This window comes from Carcharodon carcharias, chromosome 7, assembly GCF_017639515.1.
Source record: "Carcharodon carcharias isolate sCarCar2 chromosome 7, sCarCar2.pri, whole genome shotgun sequence".
Taxonomy (NCBI): domain Eukaryota; kingdom Metazoa; phylum Chordata; class Chondrichthyes; order Lamniformes; family Lamnidae; genus Carcharodon; species Carcharodon carcharias.
The window spans coordinates 169,302,219-169,323,598 of NC_054473.1; the positions used below are offsets into that span (position 1 = coordinate 169,302,219).

Consider the following 21,380-nt stretch of genomic DNA (forward strand, 5'->3'; position numbering starts at 1 on the left):
GCTTTTAACACAACTTTGGTTACTGGAACAGCAAACATCTGCAGGATGGCTACAGGCTTTTTCCCCAAGTCTGTTTCACATGGTGCCCCATTCAAGACCTCTCTCAGCCACGCTTCTCACGGCCTTCCATCCTCCTTGAAATATATTTACCCCTTTTTGATCTGTAAATCCCATTGTTTCCTCTTGTCTTTAGAAGTTACTTTTCCAAGAATATAACAATCTTTCATGTTATCATTATGGCAGCACTTTTGGGGAAAAATAAATATAATCATTTTGCTTTACTTATCTTATCATGTCCCTTTGAAAATCAAACACTTCTCCATTTATCTAAAAATGCAAATTCTATTCACACTGTCTCTGCCAAGACCTTGTCCTAGCTTATTTATCTCCATTTCAAATGCCTGTTTTACACCTCACTTCTTTGGTAATTTAAACATTGCAGTCTAATTGTCACTAGTTTAATTAAATTAGAGAGACACACACGCCTGCTGTAATGTATCCCAGAATAATATTAGAAAAAATATGATAGTTCCTTGGCAGCTGGCCTAGCCAGGGATGCCAACAACCCATGAAAGAATTTTAAAAACTGAATATCACCCATTGTCATCCCATCTTGGGCAATCTGCCTGCCAGTTTTCAAGTGTGCCAGTATCAGGCAAGAATTCTTGCTGTCAGCATCTACTTGGAATCAGGGTGATTTCATGACTACAGACCTTGATTGGCACAGGGCTCATCTGAATCCTTGTCCTATGTTAGCTGCAGGTGCTGGATGTGCAAGTGAAGGCGTCTTAACTACAAATATATCAACAAACACAAACTATGAACTTTAGCAAATAAACAGGATTAAAAAGGAAGGTAAATGCGAAAGCATAGCTATTTATTGAGGGGCTACAGTTATATGCATAGATCAGAAAAGTTGGGATTCCTCCTTAGAGAAGGTTGAGAGAAGATTTAATATTGTGATGGGTCTGGATAGAATACATAAAGTAATTGGCAAAAAAAATCAAAGGCAACAGGTGAAAAACTTCTTAATGCAGCAAGTGTTAATGATCTGGAATCTGCTTCGTGAAAAGGTGGTGAAGGCAGTATCGGTTGTGGCTTTTGACGGAATTTGTTAAGCACCTAAAAGGAAAATATTTTCAGGGTTATGGGAAAAGGGTGGGGAACTGGGTCAAGCTAAAATGTTCAAGCGAGGAGCAGGGGCTCAACAGGCTGAATAGCTCCTTGTGTTGTGACCATTCAATGACTATCAGTACAGGTTTTACCTTGAATGCAGATGACAGAATAGATATGCTGAGGAGCATTGGTCAGGGTGTAACCTTAGGACAGGGAACTTGCGTGCCAGCCTCTTTGTCGCAACAGATAATGGCTTTTGGGGTTGGGGGGTAGAAAGCGAAATTCTTTCTTGCTCGGTCCCCATGATAAAGCTATTGATAGAAACTTGAATACAATGTGTTCTAATGCCTCTTAAAGCTACCCTGAAATACGTAGATGGAGTTGTACAAGTCCAGATCATGACCATTTTTAAAGTAAAAACTTGAACCACTGTCTTTCAATGAGCTGCAAATTGTCAAACAGTGAGTTTCAATTTGAATATTAAATTAGAGGTTTTTAAAATTTCCTAGTGGACTGAATGTTAAAGAGCTACACCTTTTAGATCAAAGCAATGGAGTCTTTCGGAAATGTTATTTGTCTGGTGCATTTCCTTCCAGCAAAAGGACTATCCTGTATCATTTGTCATTCTGAAGCCTGCAGTTGCCTGAGTTGTGTTTTCAGAATAGATAATGACAACCTGCACTTAAAATGTTACTGTTTATGTAAGTACAGTAGACAGTTCAGTAACAAATTAATTTGGAAGTACGATTTGCATCCTTTAAAATGATGAGTGTTGTAATCCTCAGTAGATATACTAAGGTCAAAGTAGATGGAAACCATGAGTAATTATTCTAAATGTAAACTACCCGCTCTTAGAGATATTCTGTTCAGCAGTTTTCTATTTATCTAATTTACTTGGTAATTTCAACTGGTGCTCCATCCTCCAAGAAATACCCAGTTGCAGTTAGATTTAAAAAGACACAAAATACATACACAATCGGTAATCAGTGTGAAATCAGAGCAAAGAGACTGACATTAATTATGCACTGTTAACATGACCTAGGGCACCTGATTGTTGTTGCAGAAGCATTTTCAATAAATATTGAAAAAATGACTTCTGAAGTTAAAAGCAAAAAACTGCAGATCTGCAGATGCTGGAAATCCAAAACAAAAATAAAAATACCTGTAAAAACTCAGCAGGTCTGGCAGCATCTGCGGAGAGGACACAGTTAATGTTTCCAGTCCGTATGACTCTTCAAAAGAACGAAGTAAAAATAGAAAAGGAGTTAAATGACTTCTGGAATTAAACTGGCCAGGATTTTCCACCTTTCTTCTGAGTGCCCACCTATTTTTATTATCGGCCGCATGTATTGTAATATTTAAGTTCCAGAGTTGCATCATCCTACATGTTGTTATTTTGGATGGTGGAGGAGGCTCAAAGGGCTGAATAACCTATTCCTGCTCCAAAGTCCTTTGTTCCTTTATTAATGTCATAACAGCGTTGGGAACCAGGGCACCTTTTGCTCCTGATGTCCAGTATTGCAGTGATGGTGGAGAAAGGGAGGGGGGTGATTGATTGCATCAGTTTAAATGCAATTTTAATAATTTTAGCAAAAAAAATTCAACCAACGACATAGATGGTGCCAGCCAACCTCTTAACCCCTCCCTCTTCCCCTTACTCTGGCCCCTACCGTTTGAATACTGATACTAACAAAAAAGCCATGGGGTGTATTTTTCACAACCAATTTGTTTAATGACATTTCATGAACCTGTTTCTGGAAGGCTGCATTAATTACATCTGTAGCAGATGCCCTGTCTGTAGTTTCCATTATTCTCTACAAAACATCTGCCAGGTAAGTCTTACCCAGTTCATGTTGATTTCTTATCTATGTCTTTCTAAGTATTTATTTTAACTCTAATTATTTCCTTTGATTATTTCCCTCCAGTTGGCAAAAAATGTTTGAGCTGAACTAAATAGTTGCTAATTATGTGGATTTCCTTCTTCCATGGACAGAAGTGTAACAATTTGCCTGCAATCCTTCAGAATATATTCAAATTAAAGAATTTTGAAAAATCTTGGTTAGTTTCTCCCTTTCTTCCACGCTAACTTGTACTTATGCTGCTAATGACTGTAGAACAACATATGTCTATTTTAAGATCTTTTAAGTGTAGAATAATTTAATGAGCAGTTTAATGCCTGTTATAGGCCAAAAATGGATCTTCAGTGGTGTTGCTCATAGTAAGTTAGAGGATAGACTCAAACTTCATTAACAATGGTCTCCTACGGTACCAGGTATATTTACGTGAGCCCAAACCAACATGTCTCAATGCCTTTAGAAACATATGAACATATACAGAATCAACAGTTTGTATCCATTGGGCTTGTCCTTTTTGCCTTTTGGATCTTTCAATAGACCTATCTGTAAAAAATGTATTTATCACCCCTTACAATTTATTAAGATCTTAGACTTCTACTCCCTCCCTAGATAGACAGTTCAACATGTTCACTACCCACTGCATGAAGTTATATCTTATCCTGCTTAAAATGAGTCCATGTTTCCTTGGGTGGAACTTTCAACTTCACTGGGGGTTAAAATGGGCTATATACAATTGGACAGGGAGTATAATGGGCAGCCAGTTTCCCTTTTCATTGTTGTAATTTTTTACAGCCATGCAGAAGTTTAATGTGTCACTGCTGGCCTTTGGGCTTATCTTGATATTGAATTAGGTTTTGCTGTGGCAAGGCATTTGTTGTTATTAGTTAGATTTGCTCCTGTACCATCAGCTCAAAACAATTTTACCTGCTAAGTTGCTGAAAGTGTAAGCTCATAACAGTGCAGTGAGGGGAAATGCTGTATTTGGGATCTGAGTGAACAAGGTAGCTCCTTCACAATCAGATTGAAGGACTGAGAAATAAACTGCAGAAGGGTGTGTAAACTAGTGTGAGTGAAATCAATGTCAAATCTGAGACAGAAGGAGGGTGAAAGAAAGAAAGAAAATTAGAAAACAGAAACTGGAATTGAGCCCATAATCAGATCAACCATAATCTTATCAAATAGGGAGATGGCTTTGAGGGGCCAAATGTACCTCTGTTCCTAATTTATATGTGCATGTGTAAATGCTGGAAATACTCAGCACATCAGGCAGCATCTGTGCAGGGAAAGACAGATTGGATTACAAGGGAAGTGAAAATATTAAATTCATTATTTAAAATTTCAACAAATTTATACCTACCTGAATGAATGGCACTCCACACTTGTAGTCACTCTTCAGTGCCAGGTAAGTTGATTTGGGAGTATTTAACAATGATCATACCTTTTTAAAGAGTATTTGTGCTTGAAGTGCCAAGATTTAACTTTCTATGGTGGGTTTAGTTCAATTCCACCAAACAAATATAGCAACTTCATGGCATTTAATACATGTCAGCGATGATTGTTGTTTTCATGAAGTGAACGGTGGAACCACAAAACTCGTAAGACATAAAACTTGCATTATAATTTTTTTCAGTTGTGACACTTGAAGATGTGAGGACATGTTAAACATAGTTTTTATTCTAATCATATGCATCACTGATGAGCTGTCAGTGAATGAATAGCAGCAAATCTATTTTTGTCTCTTCCTTTGAAAGCTTGTATTAAGGTTCCCTCTACAGCCACTGAACTTAATATCCAAGTAACCCACAGTAAATTCAAGGACTGGTATAATAATAGGAGTCTTAAGACATTTCTTGGTAATGTGTATAGTAGTTTATGACGGAAACTCTGTTTAGAAAATAACTTTTATTCCTGAAAAGAGCTTCCCTTTGATGTTTACAGTGTTGTGCTGAAATGCTGGGACATTAACTTAGAAAGTCCTGAAATGCTGCAGCATGCTGGTCTCATTCATTCTTTCTCCAAAGGAAACGTTCTAATCATTGTCACTCAAGCATGCAGTTTCCTCCATTCCTTCCTGTCGCTCCTCACTTGGCTCCTAAAATGTAACTTTTCAATTCAGAAGTTTTCAAAGGGGGTAGGGTCGAACCACAAATTCTCTCATTCAGAGCAGGGGAGTCACCACTTCAAAACAACCAACAACTGTGTTTTCCCTGGGTAATTAAGAAATACAGAGCTCTTTTGAATTTTAATTGTTCAGTCACAAACTTGCCTGTATAACAGCAGTCACCGTACTCCTAAGAATAACTCCTCTTGTGAAGTCCTTTGAAATGTTTCTGCTACAGTTAGGGCTACTTCACAATACTTTACTGACACATACTGCAAGAGTTTGCTTGCCTTAGGCAAAGTCATACCATGTATCAACTGAAAAGTAATCCTACATTTTAAGTCCCTGTTGCCACTGATGAGATTTGCCTGTAACCAGTGCAAATCAAAACATTCTGCCATGCACATCACACAATTTTCCAATGACAAAAAGGCATTTTAACATTATGAAGGGCAGGCTTGGGTTCTACCCTGCCAAAGGGGTGAGGATCCCAACAGCGGTGTAGGCTTGTAAAATTCAGCCTCACTCACCACCACCCACCCCCACCCATGTGAAAAGATCTGTGATGGTACTGCCACAGGATGAGCAATGAGCACATACACTGATCAGGTGAGCATTAGTTGTAGTGTCTGTTTTTCACAGACGAAGGTGACCTTGACCTCAAATAGAATTAATTTAAGCTTCAGATGTGATATGTTTGAAGGTGACTGATCAAAAAAAGATCTGTTGCCTGTTGGACCCTTTTTTTGTTGGTGCCACGGAGGTGATTGCAGCACTGCACAACTTACAAAGCTCACATTTTCTGTTGATCGTTGGAACTCTGTCCTCTTCATAGGAGGTGGCACCTTTGCTGGTGAGTGAAACTGTGTGAAATTCTCCCATGTCTTAAGGGCGATGTTGAAATTTTTTAGTGAGACCTTCATTGTGTCCTTGAAGTGTTTTTTTTTTTCAATCCTCATTGTGAACATTTCCCTTCAATGAACTCACTGTTTAAGAGCACTTTTTAGCAAGCGCTCATTTAGGCACTCTGGCAATGTGTCCTGCCCACTTATCTGAGCTCTCCTCAGCTGTGTGTGGATGCTATGCATGTTGGTCAGGAGGGAATCTCCGTATTAGGCACCTTGTCTTGCCATCTGATCTTGAGTAGTCTCTGCAGGTCATGTGAAGGTGGTGTAGCTTGTCAGCGTGCCTGGGGTAAATAGTCCACATCTCACAAGCATACAAGAGTGTGGGAAGGACAGCTGCTCTGTACGCCCTCAGTTTTGTTTGGAGACTAATTCCTCTTCACTCCCGGACAGTGTTTCATAGTTTGCCTCGGGCGTTGGCTTAGTCATCAGTGAGAACTGCTCTGGAGAGAATGCTGCTGAAGTTAGACTGTTGGTATAGACTGGAATTTGTCATGTGCAGTGATGCAAATGTTCAACCATCTTAAGAACTTATCAAGAAATAGGAACTTTACAAATCCTGACATGCCCCAGGGGTTTCCCCATTGTGTGTGAATTGGCAGTGGGCAGTTCAGCATTGATATCTTCGGGACAGGGGCAAGTGCCTAGGGTGCCTGCATGGGGGAAAAATGATGCGAAAATCTGATCACATGACCCAGGAGTCGAATGCTGCAATGAGAGGAGTCCTGGGACAGGGAGTGGTCCCAGAGAGAGAGAGAGAGAGAGGGGTAGTGGACCAGGGAAGGAAACCACTGGAAAGAACCACCAGCACCAAGAGAACCCATTGGAGAAAGGAGCAAAGAAAGAGCCTTCAAGCAGTAAAAGTGCTGCGGTTGATAGGCTTCAAGTAGTGAGGGCTCAGGAGTAGCCCCGGAGAGCTGAGAGGGCAGAAGAAGGTTGGTGATTCCATGCTGCAGGCCGGTGGGGCAAAGGTAGTGCTTTGGAGCAGTGGTGTTCTGTTTGACGTGGCTGAGGAGCTGAAGTCATGCCTGAGAGTTGGGGTTGGAGTACAGACTGGGGAATCCAGGGAAACGTAGTCTCGGGAGACGAGATTGAAACCCTGGGAAGTGAGCAGCTGTTGAGGCAGTCCAAGCCGGAGCAACTTTCAGGGGGAATTCAGAGACTAGACCTTCGAACGAGAAGACTGGAAATCCATTGTGGAGGAGGCAGAGTTTTAACAAGATTGTGTAACTCTCAGTGGATACTGACATCTGGGTGAGTTGCTGAGAAATCAATGGGATCTGTCTTGGTATATCTGCGATTTATTGTTCAATATGGTGTGTTTGACCACAATTTGCCTGTTAATTCACATATACCTCATGTTAATTCTGAATGTTAGAATAAAGTTAGATATTGTAAATTGTTTAATTTTTTTTTTTACTTTGTAGAGTAAAGTTTGTTTATTTGTCCAAAAACTGTGGAAGCTTGTGGCTTTATTCCCTTAGTAAGTACCGTAGATCTTGAACATTGTCTACTTTAAACAAAAAAATTATTGGTCCTAAACTGCATCATACCAAATATTTGTGGATCTGGTCTAGGATTATACATTTTTTAATTCAATCAGTGGCTTTCGGCCATTAAATATGTAAAGTCATTTTTGATATAAAGCTTCACAACACTATAATAAGATGAATGGAGATATTGCTTACATGGTTCCTATGTGCCAGCCAGATCTTTAGAAGGTGAAACAGGGCAAATGGGCCAATAAGTTACCAGAAAAAAATCTTTCATTGCATATTTTCTTATAATCTAAACTAGATGATGCAATTTTTATTGCACCAGAGGGCTTTATACCTAAAGCTGAGAGGTTGGAAGCAGCATCAGTTCAGTTGGATCTGTTGTTCTCTGCCTTTTTATTTGTGTGCATCTTTCACTTGATCTGGGTTGACTTCTCAGTCCTGCAGAAGGGATGAGGAAAAACATGGAACAGAGAGTACCTTGTCATTTAACTATTTATGGCTGTACTTTCAAACAATGAGCAGAAAAACTTTCTATAAGCATTCATTAAATCCATACATACATATAGAGGGAAAAGATGTTAATGACTGTTGGTCACTGATTCTTATTACTCTGAATTCTTAATCAGAGTGCTGGTTATCCTTTGTCATACAATAGCTGAAAACTGAAACACAAACAGTAAAATCTCAGCTAAATAGAAATAAGAAAATCCTAATTTCAGAACACAAAACTCAATACCATGAAATGTAAGTCACTGAATATGCACGAGGTACCTGTAGGCTGACTTGAATTTCTTTTAGACTTGCGCAAAACCAAAATAGCTAGTCACCATGAAACGTGTCAGCACAAAAGAAGTTATTTCAGTTATATTATGCCCTTTGAAATGGCTGAGATTATAGATCTAGTTAAAATAATTAACATTTTTACATTGATAAAAACGTCATGTCCAAACACACTACTTGAAAATGTTTCTTATCAGCTGAATATTGTCAACAATGGAATTTTGACCCCACAGTCGAAATCCAATATATATTTCTCATATGATATTCTTGTGTGAGAGCATGTCTCCTTGAATGTCTCAAACACCTGTGAAATGTCCATTAATTCCTTTTAAAATGTCTTTTTGGAAGTCAAATGGTGAATATACATCAGTTCCTGGTTAGAAATATGTGTTTGGTTCCACTGCCAGTACAGGAAAGTTCAAGCATCAGTGCACAACCTGGCATCGGTGAAAGTTGATTTTTCGCTAATAAATCAGTCATGAAATATTCTTCATATCATCCTCAATACAAATTCAATTAGTTTAGAAATTATAATCTGAGTTGGTATTAATTAAATCCAATAGAAGGCAATTAAAATTAAACTTTTTGAACAGAGCGTATTCATTTCATGGAACAGTGATTAAAAATGAGTATATCAGGCTCCTTGCTGGAAACCTGCATCTGTAAGGTAGACCTTCAGAAAATGTGCTGTTGCCCAAGTGATACTTTTATTTCTGAAAATTGCGAGGGGGCTTTTGTGGCTTTCAAGTTAGGCAATATCTTGTGATTTAACAAGTTCAACTGTCCTGTAAGTAGTTCTGTACCCATTATATGTAGTTTTATATCAAATTGTAATTCATTACATGCAACAGGGGCCGCTTAAAAAGGAATTGCTGCTTCCTAATGTTGGTTGTGAGACAATTTTTGGAATTCATAAAGATAAAGGTGAATGTTTACTGAAGTGACCTTTGCAGATGCCACTAGTCTTTCAGTCTCTTATTTAAGTGGCTATTTGTTACATCTATTCAATAAGTGGCAGTCTTTTTGGTTGTGAGATCATCAGAATCAAACCTCCCATGTTCTTGCCTGATGCCCAGATTCACATTGGCAATACTGTTAACACTCGGGAATAGGAATGTTAGGAATACCTTTTTACCTCAACAGTAGCCCCACCCAAATAACATTTTGGGCTAAGATAAGCTAACGCCAGCGAAACACTAAAATTTAATGAGTCTTCAATGATCTATATGGATCGGGAGTTTTCAGCTTAATTGGTCAATAGTTTTTTTTGTTATTTAGTTTCTGATTATCTTAGCATCTTTGGGAGGAAGGAGGTGACTTTTGATGTACATTTCCCAAAGCTTTCCACCACCGGGTTTTCTGGTGGTGTTTCGAATCTGTTGTGGACTTGATAGAAATTGATGGCTAGGATTAGTTAACTATTATCATTATCATTGAATCATGCAACAGCCAAGAGGGTAGTTGGCAAACTAGATGGATATTTGGTCTTTTGTTGCCTACTAATTCCTGTGTTCCTACCATCTGTTATCGCTAAAATCTTGCATTTGTGCATTTTTCTGCCTTTTTTTTCTTCTACTGTTAGGCAGTGTGGTACTCTCAGATTGCAGCTTCATGGTGATTATTTTCCTGCCATTCCACAAGTGCAACTGTGACAGGAGGGGAGAATGCAAAATTGCTTAAAAAGAGAACTGCAACACCAAAAGAATCTCCTTGGGAATGGAATTCTGTGGAGATTATATCTGCTCGTTTCCTGTAACTTCAGTGGGAGAGCTGTGGAAACCTCCAGAAAAACAACAATCGCTATTTATACCATTTTTCCCAGGGTTTCCATGGTTCTTTCACCAAAATTGTAATTTGCCTCTTACGTTTTGATGCACAAGTCGATGTGTGAGTCCAAAACTCACTGCTGCAATAACTTTCTCCTGCTGCAATAAGTTTCTCCTCCTGTCCAAGTCTGAGGGGTTTCATCTGTAAAACAGGAACCCCTGTGGTTGTAGCAGTGTTATAAAGCTGTGTGTCATTCAGCTCCCATTTAACTTATTGACTAGGGCCACCTGCAGGAATGTGGAAGTTACTGCTATTTTGCTCCATTAATGAACTCCAGTTTCGGTGCTGTGCATTGCATGGAAAGTAGACCTGAGCTTCTAAGCATATCTGGCCCAGACAGGCTCAAACCGTTCTTTAGATGCAAAGAATAGCAATAATATGGGGAAAAGTGACATTTTCTTATTAGAATATACTCAAAATGGTTTCTTAACGCACATAGGGAAAGACAGCAATTCAAAATAGACTGCTTCTCCATTTTTTTCCCACTTAGTCACAGCATCGAGCATTCCCAAATCTTTCATCTGTGATTTCTAACAAACAGCACTAAGCAATTTGATGAAACTTACTTGCTGCTTTAACTCCGTTTGAGTTTTGAGAGTCAGGAGGCTTTTTTAAAGCGAAGAGAAATCTGTTAAAAGCTGTTGCCCCACTGGTTGCAAAATCCTAAATCTAACTATCAATATTTATTTGAAACGTGCAAGTTAATTGGAACATGCTTTTACTTTCTTATGAAATTTAAAATCCACATGCTGTGGATGCCATAAATCTTAAATATGCTGGAGAACACACGGCCAATTATGCAACATTTGTGAAGGGAGAAAGAGTTAACGGACTGAATTTTCCTGGCCCTGTGTTGATGGGCTTAAGAGGTGGGAGGGCTGGGAAAATAGGGGTTAGGTGGGGGGAGTTGCATTAGGATAGCTCCTCGATGCATTCCCGCCACTGGGAAAGTTTTCTGCCAACTTACATAAGGCCCCAGTTAGGTGTGTTTTTTAAAATTTTGCCTGCCATGTGGAGGCCACCAGCTTCATGGAGAAAGCCTATCTGCAGCAGGCTGGGTGCCATTGGAGCTGGAGGCTCCGTGCTGCAAAGAGGGGCTCGTGGTAGGATTTCCAACCCTCCCAACATTGGCCTGGAGTCTCCAGGAATTGAAGGTCAATCTCCAGGACACTGCTGTGTGCAACCAGGAAGAAAAATCATAGGGACACTTAGGGGGAAAAAAATTAAATTTTCTTGAACATTTCTCTCTACCAAATATCAAAATATTGATATTAAGTGGTGGGGGAAAGCAGTTTGGCTGACAGTCAAGCATCATCCAATTGGGTAGTGAGTCTTTTTGCTTTCCAATTGGGTAGAAGACAGTATGTCACAAAGATATTTTGAATAATAGCTGAGCAAGGGGGCAAGTCCTGTGATGAAACCTCCAGGAATATATTTAATCACAGTTGATAACCTGAAGCCATGGGAAAGTGAGGCTTCGCCCCTGGTCAAACGCTTCTTCCAGAGGAGTTTTTGCTCTGCTCTGAGGGGTCTATTGGCTTGACCCCTCTGAATTCGTTTTTAATTTACGTCTCCATGTTGAGGTACCCTTAGTCTCCTACCTGTCTGAGGTCACAGCTTATCTAGTGGGGCCGACAAGGTTCTGGAATGCCAGCCCTCTGCTGCTGGCAACAGTTGGGAGCACTCCCACCATCCCTAATAGGGTAGCTAGCATGGAGGTGGCCAATTCAGGAGATGGCCTCTGGGAAGATTTTGCCACTGGTCTCGCTCCTGGCAAGTATGGGCTCAAATCCCTGTTAGGTCTCAACACCAGTGTCCTGAAGACGGTGGGAAAATCCAGCTTAACGCTTCAGGTTGATGACCTTTTGTCAGAACTGGAAAATGTGCAAGATGAACAACTTCTAAACAAGTACAGAATCAGACAAGAAAGCCCTGAGAGAGGGTGGAAGGCAGAAGCAACTAAATTACAAAGAGATTGCAGGCATAAGGAGGTGAATAAAAATTTCATATGTGGGCCCTTCCTTAAGTTTGTCATCTTTTCCCAGCGAATGGCAAGAAAATAAGAGGTTAACCAAACTTGTACAAACCACAAAGAAACAAAATTGAACACCTTTGATGCATACCATAATAGTCACAATAAAGGTCTCTCCAACAATGTGTTTATATCTTTTTATGTTCATAGTTTATTTTGTATCTAAATGCTCCAAATGACCATTGGCACAAATTTCAGAGCCATAGTGATGCTTGTGTTGGTGTCATGGAAGCTGGGGTCCTTCTAAGTGGAGTTCACAGTGTCTACAGCTGCTTCTGACAGAGCCTATGCAGTAGCTGAGGGAGAGGGAGCTGGTGGCATTGTGGTACTGTCCCTGGACTAGTATTCCAGAGGCCCAGGCTAATGCTGTAGGGGATATGGGTTCAAATCCCACCATGGCAACTAGTGGAATTTAAATTCAATTAATAAAATCTGGTATATAAAGCTAGCCTCAGTAATGGTGACCATGAAACCATCATCGATTGCTGTCAAAACCCATCTGGTTCACTAATGTCCTGTAGGGAAGGAAATCTGTCATCCTTATCTGTTCTGGCCTACATATGAATCTCGACCCACGGCATGTGGTTGACTCTTAACCACCTTCTGAATTGGCCTAGCAAGCCTCTCCATTCAAGGGCAATTAGAGGTGGGCAACAAGTGCTGACCTTGTCAGTGACACCCACATCCCATGAAAGAATAGATTAAACAAAAAACATATGCTAAGATGTAGGTGTGCCGTGTGGCACTGGCAATCTCCCAACTGGTTCTGTCATTAACCTATGTGACCAATTTGATATATGATTTGCAAACTTGAATCTCACAGCTCCTCTCTGTGTATGCTTGTCATTTACCAAACATGTGCTCATTTGCAAGAGGGGCCCCACACACAGGCTTTCACAGAACTGGGAGCAGCTGTTGCAATGTCTCTGGCTGCTGGAACAGAGAGGGCAAGCTCTGCATGATGCCCTCTGCCAAGTTGGAGCCAAAATCCTCCATGCACCTTGATCGTGACTGAACCCAGCATCTCTGTGTGCATCCTTATCAGTAGTACATCACCACATCGAGGTTCTCATCTGCAACCTGGTCCTCTGAACTGATGCATGAACCATCCATTCTCCCTGTACTGACTGCAGCCTACTTGCCTCTGGTGACTCCCAACGTGCAGATCCTAACTCTATGCCAGCTTCTAAGGTATGTAGAATGCCAGCGTCAGGTCAAGTGATGAGGCCTCTTCATGCTGTGCTGCGTGCGTGTGCTCTCATGCGCCCTCTATCCCCTCTTCCTGGGTGTGGCAGCTCAACCAAAGTTACTGTCAAGTAAACAAGGAAGTCAAAAATGTATGCTGCCTACCTCTACAGGAATGGTGGTGGGCAGGTTGTAATTCATGGTCCTTGTGCTCCAAAAGCAGGACAGAGCAATTTTTAGCTCCATGTGCCTTGCTTACAATATAAAGCACTTTTATATGACAGTAGGTTGTAATGGCAAGAAACATGGCTCCTCTGCCTTTTTTTATTCATTTATGAGATGTAGGCATTGCTGGCCAGGCCAGCATTTGTTGCCTTTGAGCTGCCGTCTTGAACTGCTGCAGTCCATGTGGTGATGGGGAGGGAGTTCCAGGATTTTGACCTAGCAACACTGAAGGAACAGTGATAAATTTCCAGTCAGGATGATGAGTGGTGAGCTGCCTCCTTAAACCGCTTTAGTCCATGTGGTGTAGGTACACCCACAGTGCTGTTAGGAGGGAGCTCCAGGATTTTGACCCAGTGACAGTGAGGAACGGCAATATATTTCCAAGTCAGGATGGCGATTGACTTGGAGGGGAACTTCCAGGTGGTAGTGTTTCCATCTATCTGCTGCCCTTGTTCTTATAGATGGTAGTGGTTGTGGTTTGGAAGGTGCTGTCTAAGGAGCTTTGGTACCTATGAATAGTCCAGTTCCATTTCTGGTCAATGGTAACCCCCAAGGTGTTGATAGTTGGGGATTCAGTGATGGTAATGCCATTGAATGTCAAGCAGTGATGGTTAGATTCTCTTTTGTTGGAGATGGTCATTGCCTGGCACTTGTTACTGGCCACTTGTCAGCCCAAGTCTGGATATTGTCCAAGTCTTGCTGCACTGGGACATGGACTGTTTCAGTATCTGAGGAATAGTGAATGGTGCTGAACATTGTGCAATCATCAGCGAACATCCCCATGTCTGACCGTATGATCGAAGGAAGATCATTAATGGAACAGCTGAAAATGGTTGGGCCTAGAACACTACCCTGAGGAACTCTGCTGTCCTGTCTACATTTTGTGATCTAGAAAGCAAGCAAGCCTACCTTTCTAAAGGCTTGTATGCGTGTGCACAGAGTTAAAAAATTAAAATGTGGCCCAGAAATTTGGTAACACACAGCAACCATTTTTTAGACACAAAGGGAGCTGAAGATTCAACATGGCATGCACACACTATATTGGTTAGGGTGCCCTCCTGAAACATACATTAGGCTCGTTTTCTATGTGATTCTGAAGCCTAAAGTTCCTTTTCAGGCCCCTTTACAAAATTGGTTTGTGAGCAACTGCATCATCTGCTGTGTATTTTGTGGTCAGTTTTCTCATACATACAGCAGACTAACTCGCTATCTTTAAAGGGACTCCTGGAGGCTGACAGTACAATGTTTTCACTTACCTGAGGATCCAGAAGAAGCAAGAGTGCTCTTCCTGGCTCCACATTAAAACTATGGGTTGTCAACCATCACTCACGCGCTTCCTACCTCCCGTGGTATGTTTGGTCCTTATCAGATAATATTTGTCATCTTCATGACCACTACCTCTTATGGCACAACTGATTCCTCCAGCATACTTTTAGATTCTGATGATAAATGGGGTCAATTCTGCTTGGTTCTCTTGCTCAGCAGGTTCTGCTGGGTTTGGGCCCAAAGTCTGCCTGTAGGTTTGTCTTTTCCAAATTTGCAAGTTTATATTTAGTTTAGGTGAGTTAAGACATAAATTGGGGTGAAACAGTTGCTGGTAAAATTCTTACAAAGGAGAACGTTCATTGCAAATGGGGAGAGCAGAAAAATGAAGAGGTCAGTAGCTAGTTTTAACCCAGTGTGGCTTAATGTACCAGCATCTGTGGCAGGAAAAGCTACATTTAGTAGAATCGGAGGGATTAATTTATTTTAACACCACTAAGTTTGCAATGCTCAATTGCAAAAAGAGGCAACTTTGTAGGATAATATTTCTAGCTGTAAACAAAATAGCAGCAAAATTGCAAGCTAGTGCAGGGTTAATAGATGTTTGTCGCTACGTTAGTTAAATTTTTCTGCATGTTTTTTTTTAATCTTTTACACAGGACTATGAGTATCAACTGGTTTCATATTCATCACAATACCAGAAGAACGATCGATGTCCTCCTCCTCCACAGACTTTGCCAGACAGAGCCTGTGAGGTTCCCAGCTGCAGATCGGACTCTGAATGTGAAAGACACAAACGCTGCTGCTACAATGGGTGTATTTATGCTTGTTTGGAATCTGTGAAGCCACCGCCAGGTATACTTGATCTTTTCCAGATTTTATGAATCATCTTTGCTGTGTTGTTAATGTAGCATAGTGTTTAATCATGAATAAAGCGCAGTTGACTTTAAAATCTTTTCATTCCACTTGCTAATTGTTCAGGGCCAGAACATGCATTTCATTTTCCCATCCTGACTGGCATAAAGGCTGGGTAAGGAATGTACTCACAACCTTCTGCCTCTACCACCCCATGGCAATTTGTTAATAGGTCTGTCTACATTGTATAAGCTTGATTTGCCTGCTCATTTTTCCTTCAGTTTAGAAAAGCCTTTGCTTGTTGTCTCCTCCTCAGTGCTCACCCAAGATTTGGAACTTGCCATGTGGAAATTGTTTTTAAAAAATGAATGTAAATCAAAAACTTTTTCATTTATTTTCAATCACAAATATCAATACAACATATGAAACATGCAATCTCGCTGAATAACAAAATAAGATTTTAACTTCCAGATATGATACGAGTAGAACGTAGTTTCTATAGAAAGTCTTTTTCTGGAATACATCATGTGGTATTTCTTTTGGCTTGTGAAGAGATATGTAAAGGTGGGGAGGATCAGATGAGAATAAGAACAATTATATATTTGGCAGCCTTTATTCGAAAGATTATTGCTTCAACCAAAAAACATGATTTCCTTGTAGCCTCTAAATGTTTTCTATCTTGAAAACTTAGGAGTAGATCTTTCACAGGAAGTGAATTTATCATTGGTGCAGATCATAGTGGCTATCTTCAGCCTTTGAAGTGTTTTTTTTAAAAAAACAACCGATTTGGGATGACATGAGAACGTCCTGATATCTTTATTAGAAAAGCAAACAATTACAATAGCTTACTGAAATTTGCTCCCATATTCTGAAAATAGAAGCAGGAATTACCTAGGACAAATGTTTGTCCCCATCACACACCACTCTCACAGTCTCACTCTCACTCTCACTCTCCGCCCCTTCACCCTCTCCCCCTCTCCACCTATCCAAAAAAATGGTGGGTTCCAATATGGAGAAATAATGTGAATACTGAGGCTCCAACTAATTATGGAAAAAACATTGTATTTGCATAATTGCTCCATTATTATAGGAAGAATATTTTGTGGCATGGATTGCATTTCAGATGTACTAAGCATTTATAAATTTTATCCTTCAGCCACACCAAAGAGCAATGCAATATGTGTTTGTTACTTTGCCTTGTTTAACTTATGTTAATTTTTAGTTCTAGATTGGTTGGTGCAGCCAAAACCCAGATGGCTTGGGGGTAATGGATGGCTACTTGATGGACCAGAAGAAATACTCCAAGGTGTTGCTTCTTCAATATTATTAGTGATTTGCATACGCATGAGCTAAGTCAATATATACAACTTTATTGTAAATTGAGGTTATTTTATATGACCATTTATCTCCTCAAGTCTGTTCTACCATTCGTGGAGATCATGGATCTAGATTTTTATTTATTTCCACCCACCCCAGCTGCTGAATACCTCAATCTTATAGATCATTAAAGTCTGGTTTTATTGCTAGATTTTTAAGGTTTTACGTCATTCTAATATTAACAATGGAAAGTGGGAGAAAATCAAAGAAACAAACTGGGTGCCAAAAGACCTGAGTAAATTGTTTAAAAAAAACATAAATCAGAAAGTCTATATCTATCTGAAACATCACTAAATACTCAATAATACAGTCAAGAGAAAAAATACACACACACAACAGTTTAACTAAATGATGTGGCTTTTATTTGCACATTTCAGCTACACCACTTTTTAGTGTGATTCTAAAAGTCCCCATGACTGAAGCAAAACATTGTTGTCTTGTCTGATCCAAAAGGATTTGTGTTAACATGAACCCCTAAAGAGAAACTAGTACTGTGCAATAAACAAGTTTTAATTTAATTTAATTTTTGCTCATAAAACAGTTTTCGCTCGAAGACTTGCCGCCACTGTCTGCAATACTCTTGGGCAAAGATGATCTGGTTGCTTTTTCCTTTCTCTGGAAAAATTAGGCCTTTGTTTCTTTTAGCAGGACATTGGGCCCAGAGAAGTGCATGCTATACCTCTTTTATGTTAGCATGGCACATGCAACATGCATGATGGTAACACAGCTGCCTGAATGGACCTGATTTTAGATAGAAAAATATTTGGGATTTTTTTTTTTTTTGAAGGATAAGGTCCCACATGGGAGACTTATAATGAAGGCAAATGCACATGGGATACAGGGTAATTTGATAATATGGATTCAAAATTGGCTTAGTTGTAGGAGGCAGAGGGTGATGACGGAAGGATGCTTTAGTGACTGGAAGCCAGTGTCCAGTGGCATACCGCAGGGATCTGTACTCGGTCCCCTATTATTTGTCATTAATATAAACGACATAGATGACTATATGGGGGGTAGGATTAGTAAGTTTGCGGATGACACAAAGATTGGCTGGGTGGTTAACAGTGAGGTTAACTGTCTTGGGCTACAGGAAGATATATAGACGGGATGGTCAAATGGGCAGATAAGTGGCAGATGGAATTTAATCCTGAAAAGTGTGAGGTGATACACTTTGGAAGGAGTAATTTGACAAGGAAGTATTCAATGAATGGCATGGCACTAGGATGTTCTGAGGAACAAAGGGACCTTGGTGTGTGTGTCCATAGATCTCTGAAGGCAGAGGGGCACTTTAATGGGATGCTGAAAAAGGCATATGGGACACTTGCCTTTATCAATCGAGGCATACATTACAAAAGTAGGGAGGTCATGTTGGAGTTGTATAGAACCTTGGTGAGGCCACAGCTGGAGTACTGTGTGCAGTTCTGGTTGCCACATTATAGGAAGGATGTAATTGCACTGGAGGGGGTGCAGAGGAGATTCACCGGGATGTTGCCTGGGATGAAGCATTAAAGTTATGAAGAGAGGTTGGATAGACTTGGGTTGTTTTCGTTGGAGCAGAGAAGACTGAGGGGCGACCTGATCAAGGTGTACAAGATTATGAGGGGCATGGACAGGGTGGATAGGGAGCAGCTGTTCCCCTTAGTTGAAGGATCAGTCACAAGGGGGCATAAGTTCAAGGTGAGGGGCAGGAGATTTAAGGGGGTTGTGAGGAAAAACTTTTTTACCCAGAGCGTGGTGAGTCTGGAATGCGCTGCCTGGGAGGGTGGTGGAGGCGGGTTACCTCACATCCTTTAAAAAGTACCTGGATGTGCACTTGGCACGTCATAACATTCAAGGCTATGGGCCAAGTGCTGGCAAATGTGATTAGGTAGGCAAGGTGTTTCTCATGTGTTGGTGCAGACTCGATGGACCGAAGGGCCTCTTCTGCTCTGTGATTCCGTGATATGTGGGACAAACAATTTTAACTAATTGATCATTTGAAAACAAATAAGAATTTGCTTAAAAACTTATTTTACATTCCTTTCAAATCTGCTCTTGTCAAAGGGAAAATACAATATCCTTTGGGGAAGGAAGCCCATCAACCCTAACCAGTTGGGCCTAATATGTGATTCAAGTCCTACATTAACATGGTTGACACTTAGCTGGCCTCTGAAATGGCCTAACAAACCATTCAGTTGTATTTGGATATTAAAACAAAATGCTGGCCTTGCCAGTGACATTCAAATCCGGAGAATGAATTAAAAAGGTAACCTACCCAGCTGTGTTTTGACCAGCTTTGTTTTGATTTTTATTCTGTGTACCAACAATTTTTCCAGATTTTCTTTGGTGACCATGAACCATTCGCTGGAAAAGAAAGTAGGTAGCAAGCCTCTGCCAATGCGTTTTTTTAAAAATTATGCACTAAATGTGGCCATCACTGGCAATGCCAGCTCTTATTGTCCATCCTATACAATTGTGTGGTTTGTTAGGCCATTTCGGAGGACAGTTCTGTGTCAGCCATGTTGCTGTGCAACCAGAAGTCAGGTAAAGGCCAGACCAAGTAAGGATGGCAGATTTCCTTCTCTAGAGGACGTTGGTGAACAAAGTTGGGTTTTCATGATAATCCAGTATGGTCACCATTACTGGCACTAGTGTTTTTTTATTCCAGATTTATTAAATTAAATGAATTTAAATTCCCCAGCTGCCGTGGTGGAGTTTGGACTTGTGTATTTGGATCATTTGTCCAATCACATTCCACACCCCCTATTAAGGTGCACATGCGTTGCCTTGGCAGGTATGTCCTCCATGATTTAGCTGCCATTGCCTCTGGCAGAAGCACCCACTTGAACTCAAAATTTGACCAGCTGAAACAGGCACAGAAATCTGTCGTAACATTCTGCCATTCAGTGAGTTAAGTACATTCATACAATGAATCCAACAGTTGCCTCTTAGCATTACTTTATTTAAAACAGGAGAACTGCTTCATGCAAAGGAGACAGTGTGCATTTGTTCTTTCATGACTTTTACATTTTCTTGGAAGGATGCCCCAATTTATCACCAGCCAGTCATTGAACTTATTATGTATGAGCATGTTATCAACGTTGTGATTGGGATGATAAAATTGCTTTTAGCCGATTAATGTCGGTTGGAACTTCCAAATTAAGAGCGTTAGAGTAGAAAACCAAGGTTAAAAAGAGAATTTTACAGCATGGAAGGATACGGTCCAATGTGTCTGTGTCAGCTCTCTATAAGAGCAACTCAGCTAGTCCCTTTCCTTGCCCTTTCCCTGTAGCCCAACAAATTTTCTCTTCAGGTAAATGTCCAATTCCCTTTGAAAGCCATGGTTAAATATCCCTCCACCACACACTCAGACAATGCATTCCTGATCCTAACCATATGCTATATATTTTTTTAAATGTTCTCCTCATGTCTCCTTTGCTTCTTTTGCCAAGCACCTTAAATCGGTGTCCTCTGGTTCTCAACCTTTCAGCCAATTGGAGCAGTTTTTCCCTATCTGTTTGTCTAGACCCCACATGATTCTGAATACCTCTTTATATCAAATCTCCTCTCAAACTGCCTTTTCTCTAAAGAGAGCAGCCCAAGCTGCTTCAATCCATCCACATAATTGAAGTGTCTCATCTCTGGAACCATTCTCGTAAATCTTTTCTCCACCCTTTTTCATAATACCTTCACATCCTTCCGAAAGTGTGATGTGCAGAAATAAACACCACTCTAATTGAGGTTAAACCAATGTTTTATAAAGCTTCACCATAACGTTTTTTTTATACTCTCTTCCCCTACTTATATAGCCCAGGATCCCATCTGCCCTATTAACCACTTTCAATCTGACTAGCCACCTTCAACGATTTGTATATTTATACCCCAGGTCCCTTTTGACCTATAGAATATATCCTGTAGTAATGGTATCTCTATTGTTTATTGGCACCAACCAAATAGATTCTGTCCTTGACCCCTCCAGGACATTGTCTCTCTCCAGCACTGTAATATTCTGCCATCCCTCCTCCTATCACTAGCAAATTGCTGCAAAAGGACACTGGTCCCAACACTGTTGAGGTGCAACCCACTTGACCTGTACAAGCTCCTCCTCCCCTAGATCCATGTGCCAGGAATATAAAACCATCCCTCCTGCACCATCTCTCCTGCCTTGCATTCATCTGTTCTATCCTCCTATTTCTATACTCAGCGCAGAGCACTCTAGAAATACAGAGATCACTATATCTGTGCTTGTCTCCTTCCTAGCTTCCTAAAATCTGCCTGCACAACCTCATCCCTCTTTCTGTCTATATCGTTGGCACCAATGTGGACCATGACCATTGACTGTTCATCCTCTCCCCTAAAAATGCTCTGCAACTGTTCATT

General features: G+C 40.5%; 1 protein-coding gene across 1 annotated transcript in view; it reads left to right on the plus strand.

Moving 5' to 3' along the window:
- The window catches only part of wfdc1 (WAP four-disulfide core domain 1), a 50,534-nt gene that overhangs the window by 6,579 nt on the left and 22,575 nt on the right, over positions 1-21,380 (plus strand). The window contains exons 2-3 of the mRNA XM_041190802.1: positions 15,449-15,644; positions 16,867-16,950. Coding sequence (XP_041046736.1) covers positions 15,449-15,644; positions 16,867-16,950 — 280 coding nt within the window. The remainder of the gene's footprint in view (positions 1-15,448; positions 15,645-16,866; positions 16,951-21,380) is intronic.